The sequence below is a fragment of the Oryzias melastigma genome, linkage group LG24 (assembly GCF_002922805.2).
Source record: "Oryzias melastigma strain HK-1 linkage group LG24, ASM292280v2, whole genome shotgun sequence".
Taxonomy (NCBI): Eukaryota; Metazoa; Chordata; class Actinopteri; order Beloniformes; family Adrianichthyidae; genus Oryzias; species Oryzias melastigma.
The window spans coordinates 6,257,231-6,273,370 of NC_050535.1; the positions used below are offsets into that span (position 1 = coordinate 6,257,231).

General features: G+C 38.5%; 1 protein-coding gene across 4 annotated transcripts in view; it reads left to right on the plus strand.

Annotated features, from left to right (window-relative positions):
• mideasa (mitotic deacetylase associated SANT domain protein a) overlaps positions 1 to 7,095 on the plus strand; it is a 16,141-nt gene extending 9,046 nt beyond the window's left edge. For all 4 annotated transcript variants that reach the window (XM_024291595.2, XM_036210536.1, XM_024291594.2 and 1 more), the window contains exons 7-13: positions 1,056 to 1,159; positions 1,241 to 1,316; positions 1,408 to 1,496; positions 4,473 to 4,616; positions 4,810 to 4,923; positions 5,989 to 6,155; positions 6,229 to 7,095. In XM_024291595.2, the coding sequence (XP_024147363.1) occupies positions 1,056 to 1,159; positions 1,241 to 1,316; positions 1,408 to 1,496; positions 4,473 to 4,616; positions 4,810 to 4,923; positions 5,989 to 6,155; positions 6,229 to 6,493 (959 nt within the window). In that variant the 3' untranslated portion in view covers positions 6,494 to 7,095. The remainder of the gene's footprint in view (positions 1 to 1,055; positions 1,160 to 1,240; positions 1,317 to 1,407; positions 1,497 to 4,472; positions 4,617 to 4,809; positions 4,924 to 5,988; positions 6,156 to 6,228) is intronic.
• The last annotated feature ends 9,045 nt before the right edge of the window (positions 7,096 to 16,140 follow it).

Sequence of the window (16,140 nt, forward strand, 5' to 3'; positions counted from 1 at the left end):
AATGCTATAAATCTAGTTTTTAAAATGTTTTTGTTTTATTTTTCTATGAAGATCACAGAAATGAATTATTAAAAATTTTTCTATGTGTGGCTTTCTGGAAAACCATAAATCTTTACGTTTAGGCTGTGATTGTTACACTTTTTCTGTTAGCCTACAAACTATTCCCGGCCTCCCATCAGAGAAGAAAACAGTTATGTGGCCCTCACAAGAAAAAGTTTGGGAAATCCTGGTCTAAACCAATTAAAAAGGGATATTTTTAAGCACAAATGCCAATTTTTTTTAAACTTCATATATATATCCTCTTGACAGCAATACATAGATTTTAGGTTCAGGTCATTAGACCTCTCTGGGTAGTCGAGCACAGTTTGCAGTAGGTTACTTAAGTTCAGCTAGAAAATAAAAGCAGCTTCTCCATACACGAGATGAGCAGAAGCTCCAAGAAGGGCTCTAGAATTTCCTGTCTGGTATGAACCTCAGAGAACCAAGTGAACCAACACAATGACATGGCAGCCAAACCACCACTGACTGTGGAAACTTCTTGCTGATCTCCAACCAGCTTGGGTTTTGTGACCCCTCCTCCAGACTGAAACTTTCCAAATAAAACGTACTTTCATTCAATCTGGTTCTTTTTCTCCTCCAGTTAGAAGCTTCTCGACCGTGTCTAGTATTCCTCTGTCATCTCCTTGTGATGCTCCTACCAGTTCTTGAACGTCCTTTGGTTAACAATCATCTCAAACCTGCATTTCTGTTGCTAGAACATCTTTTTCTTTCACATTTTCTTTCTGGACACTTCATTTTCTGCTACTATACCAGACCATTATGGAACCACCACCGTGCTTCACTATTTATGTTATTTTCAGCTCAGTTTTCTTTTAAATCATTTTAGTTTCTTTTTTATTATTTTTTTAGGGTCCTGCTTTATTATTTAAGGAGAGAATCTGACCTTCTTGGATAATTTAAACCCATATGTGTAATTTCTTTGTTCTATTTGACGTTTATTTCGCCTTACTCTGATGTTCAAGCGTTTTTTCTCGTTTCATTTTTATTTTTTGCAGTGGAGCACTTTATGAATCTAGCTTGTTCGAGTGTTTTGGAAGGAGGAGGGACCAATCAGGAGCTGGTTTTACACTGTTTACATGAAAGTGGAGGCAATTTTCTCGTGAGTAAATTGATTTTGCAGATATGATCTCCGTTATATTCCGTCGTGGAAACTTTACTCCTTTGAATGTCATTTTTTTAGGTAACACTGGAACGTTTGATGCTTCAGGAGCCGATTTTCCCCGATGGCCATCATCTGAAAAATTATCACTACTCAGGTGCAGAAACGGCACATCTCTGCCATCAACTCACTTCCCTTACTTCCTGTCTGGTTGAAGTGTTTAGACTCATCATCTGTTTTCCTTACAGGCTCAGACAGATGGACGAGGGAGGAGAAGCGTTACTTCAATAAAGGGATCTCTGCCTACAGGAAGGACTTCTTCCTGGTGCAGACGCTGGTAAGTGTTATAAAAAATCTCAAAAGAAAAGATTAAAGAGTAACTTAAGAGAAAACATACTCTTATGGTATTAATGGATTTTTTGCAAACAGGAAAATTGTGTAAAACTTTGCAGAAGTTCCAAAAAAACTAGAAAAAGCTGAAAAAGTCACATCCTCTTTGTGGTAGGAAGTCTGTGTTGAGAAAACTCTGTTCTTATTTGTGTTCTCTAGCCGTGTACTGAAGTGGATCAAAGTGTTAGTCCCACTCTCAATGATTTATTTCATCAAAAATTAACCAATCGGAGATTACATTCCCAAACCATAGCGCTACCTCCTCCGTGTTTCACAACTTCACAGTTCTAAAATTAACCCGCGGAAGGTGAAATCTGCAAAGTAGTCAACTTTATTTATTTTTTACAATAATTATAGATGTTTTAAGGCTGTAAAACCCCTCACTACATGAACTTTATACACTTTTAAAGCAGACATCAACATTTTGACACTTTTCTCTTTTGTTTCAAACCTTTGACACTGGAGTGTGTATTGGCAAAAGTCTGTCAATACCTCACAATATGGTGCGTATCCCATTACATCCCAAGACTGTACCAGAACAGTTTTTCACAACTATTTTAACGACAAAAACTACCTGAATAATATAATGCCGCACTGCAACCGTTTCTCATGTACAAGTCATTTTACCAAAGCAAATTCATTCTGCTTTTATTTCGGTAAATTAAGAAATATTTATTTGGGAGTTTTAAGTGGAAAACAAGAATAAAATGCTGAAGGAAGCTAATACATAATTAATTAAATATCTTCTTGTCAGCATTTTCAATCGATATAAGTATCGCCGAATGGCATATCGCGATATATCGCCAAATCGATTTTTTCCTACACCTGTACTTTCACGTAAATAAGTGGCTGGGTGGCTCAGTTAACTAAATGAAAGACAGCCACATGGGGAATCAGGCTGCCAAAAACAAATATTTTATTAGTCGACTAATCACAGATTATTTTTCCGATTAGTCGACTAATCAGGTCATGTGCAACCTGGATGTAAAACACACATCTTAAACATCATTAGCTTTAAATGAACCAAAAATTAGATTTATTATATATATTAGATATACCTGTGATAATGCTAGAGTGAATGCTGTAAGCTGAATTTGGCTGCTGAAGGTACTAGTGCTGAAAATGCTGAAATTGAAAGCTAAAAACGTTGAAGCTAATAGCTGAAATCACTGAAGCTAATAGCTGAAAACGCTGAAACTGATAGCTGAAATCGCTGAAGCTTATACCTGAAAATGCTGAAGCTGATAGCTGAAATCGCTGAAGCTAATAGCTGAAATCGCTGAAGCTAATACCTGAAAATGCTGAAGCTGATAGCTGAAATCGCTGAAGCTAATAGCTGAAATCACTGAAGCTAATAGCTGAAAACGCTGAAGCTGATTGCTGAAATCGCTGAAGCTAATAGCTGAAAACGCTGAACCTAATATCTGAAATCGCTGAAGCTAATAGCTGAAATCACTGAAGCTAATAGCTGAAAACGCTGAAGCTGATAGCTGAAATCGCTGAAGCTGATAGCTGAAAACGCTGAAGCTGATAGCTGAAATCGCTGATAGCTGAAATCGCTGAAGCTGATAGCTGAAATCGCTGAAGCTGATAGCTGAAATCACTGAAGCTAATAGCTGAAAACGCTAAAGCTAATTGCTGAAATCGCTGAAGCTTATAGCTGAAATCACTGAAGCTAATAGCTGAAATCGCTGAAGCTAATGGCTGAAATCACTGAAGCTAATAGCTGAAAACGCTGAAGCTGATAGCTGAAAACGCTGAAGCTGATAGCTGACATCGCCGAAGCTGGTAGCTGATATCCAGCTACAATATTAGTTAAATGCGAAATTACCTAAAAAAAACTGAAAAAAGCCTAATTTAAGCACAAAAAATAAGTAGCATGTAGCCGAAATATTAGCTAAAATAGCCTAAAAAACCTTAATAAATGCCAAAGTAGTCCAAAAAGTTAGCATAATGTCATGGTAACTTTCAACTTTACTACACTCCGACTCCATATAATATAAAGTAACGACTAATCTACTATTTAATTAGTCGTTGATGATTTTAATAGTCGATTAGGCGACTAATTGTGGCAGCCCTAATGGGGAATCGGGGTTCGTTTACCAGGCGCTGCAATGAGATACATGGTTGTGTCAGGATGAGCACCCACCATAAAACTATTCTGTCAAACCAATTGTGGGAAGTACTGAAATTTCTGATTTTTTTTAGGATATTTTGAAGTTTAGCTATTTTACAGCAACATGTTGGCTGTTTTGGCTAACCTGAGTTTTTTTTCATTTTTTAAGCTAATTTAGCATTTCGCTAATATTTTAGCTTCAGCATTTTTTAGCTATCAATTTCAGCATCTTCAGCGGCCAAATTCATCCTACATCATTCACACTAACATTATTGGAGGTAAATCTATATATCTAGTTTATAATTATGTTACAAACTTACGGTTTTAAGGTTTTAAAATTAGATTTAGAGTGTTCAATTAGTGTTTATCCTGTTCGGCCCGCCCCCTAAGGTGTGTTTTGGATTTTGGCCCCTTATGCGATTGAGTTCGACACCCCTGCACTAAAGCTAAAGTTCTGGTGTCTTTGAACATCGATCCTGACTTTTAGGTTGCCATTTATACTCTCCATCCCTCCATTTAGTCATGTTTTCCTCATTAGAACCACATTTAGGATGCTATTTTAATCTCCTATTAACTAATTACATATTTAAAGCTTAAAATATCCATACAGTCAGTCATGTATCATTTGTTTTTCCAGGTCTGTTTTTTTATTTTTTAATTATTCTATAAAATTATGAAGAATTATTTGATTTGTGGATGTTTCTTTCACCATTTTTTTATTCACATATAACCCATAACCAATAGAAGCTCCCTCATAGAGTCATGACAGAATTTACTGACTTTACTCACTTCTTGCTCTTTCTGAAGGTCCGGACTAAGACTGTGGCTCAGTGTGTGGAGTTCTACTATACGTACAAGAAGCAGGTGAAGATCGGTCGTAACAGCATCCTAACCTTCGGCCCTCCAGATTCCCCCACAGGAAAGCACTCAGAGGCTGTGGTGGAGGTTAAGGTAAACTCTTTTTTTTTATTTAGGATCTAGAAAATTATCTACAGTTTAACTGTGAAGTCAGACTCACACATTTGATTTTTTCCTGACAAAAACCACCGAGATAACAAAGTGGTTTAAAGGTGACACGAAGTCACGGGGGAATAAAAATCGAGCGAGAACTCGGTGAACCTGAACGTGTCGGGTGTGATTACAGAGCTCACAGCTTCCAAAAGAGACTCAGGAAGAGGAGGAGGATGAAGAGCAGAAAGAAAAGTCGTATGAAAGCCATGAGAGCACGGTGGCTCGGTCGCTCCGGGTTCACGACTATGTAAGTACAACTACAACCCAGCGGTCTTTCAATTAGAATTATGTCGTTTTTAGCCAAAAAAAACTGTCATTTTCTAGGAATTAGTTCTGCATTCGTTAGAAATTTTATGTTTTTGAGTTGTGATTGATGGGACAGAGCAACCCCGCCCGCCCTTTCCTTCACCCAAATCTTCACACACTTTACATGCTGGTGCTCAGATTAGAAAAACATTGATTAGTCATCTATAAGTGGATAAACCAAAAACATCCTTTTCAAATCTGGTTCTTATTGGCCACCTTTTTTTTGTTTGGCTGTTAATCTGTATAAATGGGGCTCTAAAAGTGTGGTCTGTTGGTTTTTGCCAAATTTTTGAGGGACCTCTGGTCACACGCAAGATGGCGCCAGAGTCAGTCTGTAAGCGGAAGCAGAAATTTCGTAACTTTAGCGGAAATTTTCTTAAACTTTGGGAAACCCTTTCAGAAATTATATTTTAAAAGGCCATTTTTTTCCGAGTGAATCAGCTCATCTGAGCAGGAGAAATGCCGCTTTGTTTTTTTTTTGTTTTTTTTCTTCCATGACAGAGAGTGTCTGAGAAAAAAAACGGCAAAAAAACGGGGAGAAAGGTCGAAAGCTTAAAACAATGCTTTCAATGCTTTTGAATTTTCGGGGGCCATATTTTTTCTCTGTAGCCAGATTCTCTTAAAATTTTTGACAAAGTAAAATACATTTTTTTTATTCCTGCGCTCCCCCTACAGGTTGAATTCAGGTATTACACGTGAATTTAGCGATTGATCAAACCATTTAACTCCCACATCATTTCAGAAATTTCACGTCATGATCTGCTGCTCCAGTAATGATAACAGTCCTGCCCCCAAGCCCCGCCCCTCTGACTGGAGTTTCACATTTCGGCTGTGGGCGGAGTCAGCCTCCAACTTCCCTGTTTGGTCACCCTTTAAGCTTAATTTTCTTTATATACGTCCTCCCATCATGAGATAAATGCCACAAAACTCCACAAAAACGCAAATACCATCAAAGTTGCCTTTTAAAGATAATGACAAATAGCAATGTTTTATTTCATTTTCTTAGGCAGGGACGGTGTTGGTGTTCAAAGAGCCAGAAGCCATAAAAAAGGAGCCTCAAAGTTTTACAGTGTCGCCCAGAAATCGGGCCGAACCCACAGCGAAGAAAGCCAAACCGCCGCCAAAACCTCCTCAGGATCCCAACGCAGTGTTTCCGTGCAAGAAATGTGGCAGGTATGTTGAATAACTGTTAGAACTCAGTGATGCTTCGTTTGACTCTAATTCTGCCAAACCTGAATCCTTTCAGGGTGTTTTCCAAAGTCAAGAGTCGCAGTGCCCACATGAAAAGTCACGCCGAGCAGGAGAAGAAGGCGGCGGCGCTGCGTCAGAAAGAGGAGGAGGAGCACGCCGCCGCCGCTCAGGCTCAAGCCAGGAAGGCAGCGGCCTCTGCCGCCGCCACCGCCGCTGCAGCGAGACATCTGGGCGGTAACGGATGGATGCAGATGGCCGAGCTCAGCAGTCAGGAAGACACATCCGAGGCCGAGGATGACAACGATGCAGACTGGCAGTGAAGCTAAAGATGGATTTTTGTGCAGCTTGTAGAGATTATGAACAAAGCTAGAGAGCATGAGGTTCAGAAAGAAGGGACGATAGAAGCACAAAAAGACGATTTCCAAGTCTTCCTGTTTATTTTTACACAGCTTTCCCGACCAAAACGACTGTCTGACCCACCACACTCCATACCTGCTCTTTTATTTTGGTAAATGCACTTCTCTTCTTTCTTTTTTTATTTAAAAATATCAATTTTATTTTACATTTTCACTGTGGATTCATCATAAGATTGATATTTCACGAGTATCTCAATTGCAATGTAAGATCAAGATCATTATTATTAGCTTCTTCACCAAAGCGGCCTTTTTATGTACAGATGGAGGCGATTGTATGTTAAGCTCCTTTGAATTTTGCAGATGTTTGCCACGTTTTTAGTTCAAATTTATTCTTACAATAGCAAGGGACCTTTGAAGTGTGCATGGACAAAAAAAAAGTATATATATGAGACTGCCATGTATTTATGATACAGCATTTGAAAATTTTGTAAAGCGAAATCATGTCAGTTGAAGATTGACTGGTCTAAAAAAATTATTAAAAAGTCTATTTTAAAGAGTGAATTGAATTTTGCAGATCCGTGTTTCATCAGCAGGGGGAGACATATGCCGTTCTTAGACATCATCTCATATCCAAAAAGGCTTCTTTTATTTCAGTTTTGCTCTCTAGAGGGATTTATACAGAATGGCAGATGGACTCCACAGACTTATCCTTTCAAATTAAGGGCTGGAAGCTGACTTCCCTCATTTGGATGTAGTAACGTTTGCCATTGATCAATGGTGACATGATTCATCCGTTAAAGAGTCTTTTTTCAGTATTCAAAGATGCTCTCTACTCTGTTTGGGGATGCTGTCACTGCTGCATCTATTGAAAATGACTTTATTTATAGAAATATGTCTCTTTTTTACAGCAGATCTGATTGCACAAAAGTTAATAGTAGAATTTTTAACACTGTAAAGATAGAAAATTCATTTTTTAAAAATATATAAATATATTATTTATATAGCCCAATTACACAACACAAATGTGTTGTCTCAATGGACTTGTCCAAAAACATAAAATATAAACAATTGTTGATTACTAAACTAAGCTAATCAGACTAAATTAAATGAGGCATCCCTGCTCTTAGTCCCTTCTTCTTAGTAATGGGGAAACTACTAAAAAAATAGATTCTGGTACCAAAAAAATAAGAAACCTCTGGGATGTCCACATGAAGATGAGCCAGTGGCGAGGTCCATGGACAAGGACAGGAGCACAGACAAGCCACCTGGAATCTCTCCCGCTTCCTCGGAGGGCAGTGGGAAGGAAGGACAACACATGAATCACACTGCACCAAAACGAGATATGGAGAACTAGACGAGCCAGAGGCGAGGTCCACTGCTAATAACAGGAGCACAGACGATTCTTTATCTAGATCAGGGGTGTCAAACTCTAGGCCTCAAATCCTGCTGGTTTTCCAGAAACCCAGCCTTATCTGCTGCTGATTACCAGGATCAGGTGGGCTTGGCCAGTAAGGAGCTTCAATGATAGGTTGGTTGGAAAACATGTAGGACACCGACCCTCAAGACCTGGAGTTCAACACCTGTGATCTAGATGGAACTAGGGGACAGCTGGGGGCACTAGACGAGCCAGAGGCGCGGTCCACGGCTAAGGACAGGAGCACAGACGATCCACCTGGAGTCTCTCCATCTCTGGAAGGACAACACATGAATCCCACTGCACCAAAACGAGGTATGGAGAACTAGACGAGCCAGAGGCGCGGTCCACGGGCAAGGACAGGAGCACAGACGATCCACCTGGAGTCTCTCCATCTCCGGAAGGACAACACATGAATCCCACTGCACCAAGAATAAGTATGGAGAACTAGACGAGCCAGAGGCGCGGTCCACGGCTAGGACAGGAGCACAGAAAGTCCACCTGGAGTCTCTCAATCTCCGGAAGGACAACACATGAATCGCACTGCACCAAGAATAAGTATGGAGAATTAAATAAAAAATAAAGAATAGTCAATCAGTTATGATACATCAGATGATTTGTTAATGTTGATTTATGCAAAAATATTGACACGAATGCCCTTTATTACCCCGCTCAAATTTGATCTACACATTTCTAACATGGTGTAACGGCATTAATGGTAACAGTTTATAATTAGGTACCCTTTAATAACATAAGTAAGGCTAAAATCATTGAGTAAACATTACTTTCTGCTTCCAAACTCCAAAACACCAACGATTACTTAGATTGCTGAGATTATTAAGGCTTTGCATATATGTTAACTAATATGTTCTTGATGCTTTTAACACTAAGCAATTGCTTTGGGACACTTTAATTAATGATTTTTATGCATTAGGTAAGGTTGAATAGTAAACTGCTACTAGTGCGCTAAATAAGACACATAATAATGTCTAGTAACACATTATTTAATAGTTAAATAATACTTAATTATGCATAAATGAATGTTATCAAATTAATTATCAGCTAATTTTGCATTTTTTTAATACAGAAAGTAGCCATTTAGCAAAAAATAAGAATAAATGAGCTATTCACATCATGAAGTTTTGAAAATTGGCTAAACTTTTCCCTCCAAAAGACTTTATGGCAGCATCCATTTTAAAATGAGCAAGATAAGATTTTCTACTGCCCCTAGTGGTAGGATGGTTAACTACACGGCAAAAAAACATTGACCAAAGTTCTATACAGTGGGTTTTTTCTTCTGCAAAAACAATTAAGATAACAATTCAGATTTTAAAAAAGGAATAAATATAGCCTATAATGTTTTTAAAACTTTAAAATATTTTGAAAATTAAAAAAAGGATAAATCAGATTGTTTTAGTGCACTTGCCAGCTTTGTATCTAATCTTGCGAGGAAATATTACCACTGTTACCAAGTCAGATTGTTTTGATTTTTTTTTAAACCATTGATCAAATGTTTTTATGTTCTTGCAATGTTCTTGGCACTTTTAATCAGTCTTTATTACCAAGCAACTGATGTCATCTGAATTTCCTGAATTTCCCTGAGGACTTCCAAAGGGATTAATAAAGTATGTTCTATTCTATTCTATTCTATTCATGACAAAATATGGTAAAAAACTGTGTTAACCTTTAGATGTTTCTACAAACGTCATTTTGTATCTTCTTCTCCACCCATGAACCAATTTAATCTGATTATCTCAAAATTAAATAGCAAAAAAAAGTCATAATTGGTATAAAAGAATAAGAATCTGAAGGGGGAACAAGGCCAAAGTGAATTGTTGTGGTCCAGAAAAGTTGGACTTTTTAACTCTAAATTACTTTTGTGCATATAAAGTTTGTGTATTTTGTCATTGTTGGTTTACACTGAAGATCTAATGTCCAAAACCTCATTTCCCTGTTCAAATCCAGCTACAAGAACCATAAAAAGACAGAATGAAAGATCAAAACCTTACAAGCTGGCTTGTGTGAAAAGACAGACAAAAATGCTGAATTAGTGTCACTAAATGTCGTAAAGATGGATGAATGGGGCAATAGATCTTCTCCAGCCGGGCAGAGCAGAAATGTTCTTCAAGATTAATACCAGGCATTCCGCTGTAAAGTGATCATTTTTTTGGAGGCGTGACGCACGTCCTTTTCAAAGTCAGATATTACACCATGTTTGACTCATAGAAGTTCCTAATTATCGACAAATCACCTTTGTGAAATCATGCAAACACAGACGTGCGGCGTTCTAACTGACTGGAAGGTGTTTATGAATCCTTCGGATTGAAACAGTTCCACGGGGTTTAATCGCAAAGACCTTCATTCACAGAAAGGACGCCGCTCCTCTGAGGCCATTCTGATGTTGGTAATTTACATAATCTCTCCGGTTTTCCTGCCGTCTAACCGTCCTTGATGTGGAAACGCAACCATTTCATGTAATTACTCCACACGCCACACAAGAAACGGGCCATTCAGCTGCATCGTGATGAGCAGCCAGCGGCCTCCAGAGACGCAATCAGCCCGGCTGACCCCCTGACTCCATTCCAATTTGATTGGTAACGCATAAGTCACCTTTATGATCGCCCCTGCAGGGTTTTGCAGCCAGGTTCAGCGCGCCGAACATAAAAGAGCTTCATGCTTTGCTGCAGATCAGTTGCTACTCTATCCCCACAATTTCCATCACTTAATGGGATTAAAGCCATCTGTCTGTGTTCCAGCAAGAGTCAGCATTACTCTCTCCCAGTTATGCAAATAGCCTTTGACTCAAGACCATTCATCTGCAATTCAGCAGCTTTTGATGCCTCCGAAATGGGATCTGCCTGTGACTCACCGGCACGTTGGGTGGGATTTATTTCTCAATTCGACAGATATATGGATCCTGTCTTCAGACATTATCAAGTGTTGGCTCTGAATGAACTCCTTTTGCTGTCGACAAGTTCAGGAAGGCGATATTTTTGTTTAAATGTGATTCCTTATATGAGGAAACACTTTCTAAGGGGAAAAAGGATCTGAATAAACAGATATCATCTCCAGGCTTTAATAAAACATTTCCTCCCTGATCCGACGTGGTTCCACATATAAAGAACCACTGACGCGTGTGGCGGTAAATCACTGATACAGACGCTCCACATTTCAAACTAGTTAAACTGCTACTGCCCGTGTGCTAAGCAGATTTGTTGGACAGTTTTCTGAACTTTAAGCTTGGATGGATCCAAGGTCAGAATCACAAAACTATCGATCCTTCCAGATCTGAGATGAAACACAAACAATGGCTGCGTCGTTTTATTGTGTAGTCAATCTGACCCTCTAAATCAGGGGTCCCCAAACTTTTATTAGTGAGGGCAACATAACTGTTTTCTTCTCTGATAGAGGGCCGAGGTCGGTTTGTAGGCTAACAGAAAAAATATAACAATCACAGCCTAAACATAAAAAATTATGGTTTTCCCAGAAAGCCACACATAGTCAAATTTTAAATAATTCATTTCTGTAATCTTCATAGAATAAAATCATACTAAATCATTTAAAACAGCTAGATATATAGCATTAACTGCGTGTAACTAGCATGTAAGCTAAAAGTGGCAGCTGAGAATGCATGCTAGTGCTATTAGCTGAAAATGCTGAAATTGATAACTAAAACTGCTAAAGCTAATAGCTGAAAATCATAAAGTTGATAGCTGAAATGGCTGAAGCTAATAGCTGAAAATGTTGAAGCTGATAGCTAGCTAAAATATTAGCGAAATGCCAAATTAGCCTAAAAAACAGAATAAAAATGTTAATAGCCAAAACATCGAGCATGTAGCTGAAATATTTGCTAAGTGCCAAGTCAGCCTAATAAACTGGTAAAATGTGTAATTCAGCCAAAACAGCTAGTATAAAGATCAAAGTTTTGCTAAGCTCCAAATTAGTCCCGAAAATTGAAAACAAAAACTAAATTAGCCAAAGCAGCTAGCATTTTGTTAAAATATTAGCTAAACTCCAAATTAGCTTAAAGAATAAAAAAAAAAAACTAGATTAGCCAAAACGGCTAGCCTGTGGCTAAAATATTAGCTAAACTCCAAATTAGCCTAAAAAATTGAAAAAAAAAAACTAAATTAGCCAAAACAGCTAGCATGTAGCTAAAATATTAGCTAAACTCCAAATTAGCCTAAAGAATTAAAAAAACCTAAATTAGCCAAAAGGGCTAGCCTGTGGCTGAAATATTAGCTAAACTCCAAATTAGCATAAAAATTTGAAAAAAACCTAAATTAGCCAAAACAGTTAGCATGTAGCTAAAATATTAGCTAAACTCCAAATTAGCCTAAAAAATAAAATAAAAAAACCTAAATTAGCCAAAAGGGCTAGCCTGTGGCTAAAATATTAGCTAAACTCCAAATTAGCATAAAAATTTGAAAAAAAAACCTAAATTAGCCAAAACAGCTAGCATGTAGCTAAAATATTAGCTAAACTCTAAATTAGCCTAAAGAATAAAAAAACCCTAAATTAGCCAAAACAGCTAGCATGTTGCTAAAATATTAGCTAAACTCCAAATTAGCATAAAAATCTTTAGTAATTGCCAAAACAGTCGATAAAGCTAGCATAAACATATTTATAGCTGAAAGAGCTGTAGAGCTATAGACATCCAAAAAAAAAATACAAAAGAAAATTAATAATAATAAAGATTTTTTTTAAGGTGAATCCCTATAAAATCAATAAACAGGCTTTCATCTCCCCATCATAGTTCAGACTCCAGAACGGTGGAATAAAAAGTCACGTTCGATGTGGATCTCAATCATCGTTTCAGATAGTGTGTGGGGGCCGGGTCAAATGTGGATGTGGGCCTGATCCGGCCCGTGGGCCGTAATTTGTGCACACCTGTTCTACAACGCAGGAAATCAAAGCATCACTGAGTGAAAAAAAAAGTTCCTGTAACTTGTCACTGTGCTGAATTTGGCTCCAAATGATCTCATTCAGAACGCTTCGCTTTCCTTCAATGTGCATGAAGCACCGACTGGCATTTTGCTCAGCAGCTGCTCCTTTCTGCTGCTGAACACATCCTGCCTCACACTCAAAGCCGGCTGATGACGAGGAGAAAAAACTCACTATCAACTCATTGTTTTTCAGTGCCGGTGCAGGTGAAAATCTGGCAATTTTTGCTCTTGAAGGCTCTTGTGACGCTGCAGATATTATTGTGTGCAGATGTTTCAAGGAAAAGAAACTGAATAATGTATTTCATGGGACGGAAAGAGCTGCTGCAGTAGTGAAGATGTTCCCCACCTGCACTGTCCTCCAAGAGTTATGACTTTTTTCTCTCTGTTCTGACTCAGCAAAATAAAAAAAAACCTGCAGCTTGGAAGGCCACCGAGCTGAAGTCTGAAATGACCCGTGAATGAAAGCGGCAGCGGCTGCTGCAGCCGTGCCAAATGCACTCACTCACTGTAAGTGCTCTCAACTCACGACTCATTTCCTGACTCCTGCCTATCTCCCCCATGAGGGAGCGGTGCTCTTGGCCCACCCCTACCGAGGCTTAACAAAGACGGTTCACATGCAAGGACATGGTAATTGCTCACACTGCAATAAAACAAGCTTTCATCAGGAATGGTGGTTGAACGAACACCACAAAGTGCCTTTCTATTGAGTCCAAACTTTCTGATACATGTTTATATCTTTCTCACATGATAAGATATGCAGTGGCTACATTGAATTTAAAAATTTGCCATTACACACCCCTGACTCCCCACTTTCTCTGTCTGTAAAGCTGATCTAAGCTGAATGCGACAAATAGATGGAAAAATCCCTATTTTCAAAATGGCGGCTTTTCTGTTTGTTTTATCTCCATAGCAACTAGTTTATGTTTTGATCACCATGGGATACCGGACAGATCTATGTAAGTTTCAGTAGAATCAACAAAAGTAAACTTTTGCATTTCCTTAGCAACAGCAATTATTTGCTAACCACACCCACATTCTAATATGCTTATATTCTGTGTTATATCATTTTACTCAGCTCTTGTCAGTGATCAAGACATTCAATGTTTACAATATTCCATTAAAAAATCTGCGAGTAATACGTAGAAGAACACAACTTTTGTGAGCTCACCGCGCGCACGCCGTTTAAAATCTAAAACTTCTAATTGCAGCAAAATTTTCCCCAAATTTTCCCCACATTCAAGATGGCAGCCAAGGTCAAAGGTCGACAGAACTACAGGGATTGTTGTAGACTTAACCTCTTAAACTGGCAACCTTGGAAGGAAAATTGTTTTCAGAAAATTGTTTTCAGAAATGTGAAATTCGCCAAATTTCAGATTTTCACACACAAAATGGCCGCCAAGTTGTAGGTCATGTGGCCATGTCCTAATAATTTCAAAACTTCCTTTTGGATATATTTCCAACACAAGTATATTGGTTTTGTTAGCGAACTTCAACATTTTTTTTCTCCATATATTATTATTATTATTTTTTTGCTGGGTCAGCAGATTTTCTTTGCTGAGTCAGCAGATTTTTTTTGCTAAGTCGGCAGATTTTTTTTGCTGGGTCGATTTTTTTTTGCTGAGTCAACAGATTTATTTTTTGCTGAGTCGGCAGATTTTTTTTGCTAGGTCAGCAGATTTTTTTTGCTGAGTCAGCAGACTTTTTTTTGCTAGGTCAGCAGATTTTTTTTGCTAAGTCAGCAGATTTTTTTTGCTAGGTCAGCAGATTTTTTTTGCTGAGTCAGCTGATTTTTTTGCAACCATTTTTTTTGGTTTTCCATGCCCACAATTTCAACATTGTCATATCGTGTGTTATTTTGTTTCTTTTAACTTGAGCCAGATAATACATGCATAGGCTTTTTGTGACATTCCAATGAAAAATTATCAAGTTAGCCAGGATTGCAACAGTTGCTAACTCGCTACGCCCACGCCATTCAAAATCCAGCATTTTTTCCACAGTAGTTTCCCAATGGAGAAGTTACAAGATGATCAATGACAATCCCTCGGATGAGTTTTCATTAGTAGCTGGTACTAAAAGTGTGGTTTTTTTTAATTCAATAAGGTCAAGGGCACGAGTTTTTTGTTTTTGTTTGAGTATTTTCTGTATATTTTGGCTTCTTAAGCATTGTTTTTTTCACATTAATTTTTTTACGGTTTTGCATGAAGTTATGTCATTGTCGTGTGAGGGCGGGGTTTGTTCACTTTGCCAAAAATTAATTTTCACCGAGTTCTGGGTGTGTGGACATTTTGGTGAGGTTTCAGGAATGTGGTGGGGGTCAAAGGTGCAGAAACTTTTCCAACTGTGAAAACAATATGCTCCTTGCAGTCAGTGGCGGCTGCGGGTCATAATAAATTGCGTTTAGTGACATGAACTCTTGCTTTGCATTGGTGCTGCAAAAACAAAGGTTTGCATGATCAGCATGCTCGTGCCGCTTCATCCATCTGAGGTTTCTGTCCTGCAGATTTGCGTTGCTGAGGTAAATAGAGGACAAAAGTCGGATTCGTGAAAGTCAGAGAGAATTGTTCTGTTGTTCTTGTTTGCTGAATTGAATACATATATAGTCATTAAAAATGGTCTTAGTGTCAAAATTAATCAGTTTGTTTACTCAAACTTGAAAAATGTCAGCCTTAACCCCCAGAAGTGGTTGCTTTGGCGTCCTTCTTGACGCTCTTCCATCAAGACTTCTGACAGATATTGACTCAGTCATCCATCACAAAGTCATCAACATGGACTCCGGTTCTGTCAAGCCGGTTGATGTAGTAGGACTGAAGCTCAGATTTATCTCTGCGACGGAGTTTTCTCAGTTCAGTTGCGTGTCCGGCTCGCCCGTCACACCTCCACCTGCCAAAGGCGACCATGATTGAGTTTCTCCCCCCCTGCTTCCTGACGTGATGGAGTCCACTTCTGATTTGTTGAAATTAGACCTTTTCGGCATCGTGGCCTCTGGATCGATCTGGGACTGCAGCCAGAGCTCCATTAGTGAGCAGGCGTGTACTGAGAGCCGTATGATAAGTTTGCTGTTTGAAATGAAAAAAGAGATATGGAAAAATGAGAGATAAAGAATGAAAATGTCTTAAGAGAGAAGTTAATCGAACGATTCTCCAACTGGTTACTGGCAATATCAGAACAGAAGAGATAAGGAGATAGAATAGAAAACAAGTAAGTTTTGATGATTTAGTCAAAACATCAATTAGCACAAAGAAAACTAGATT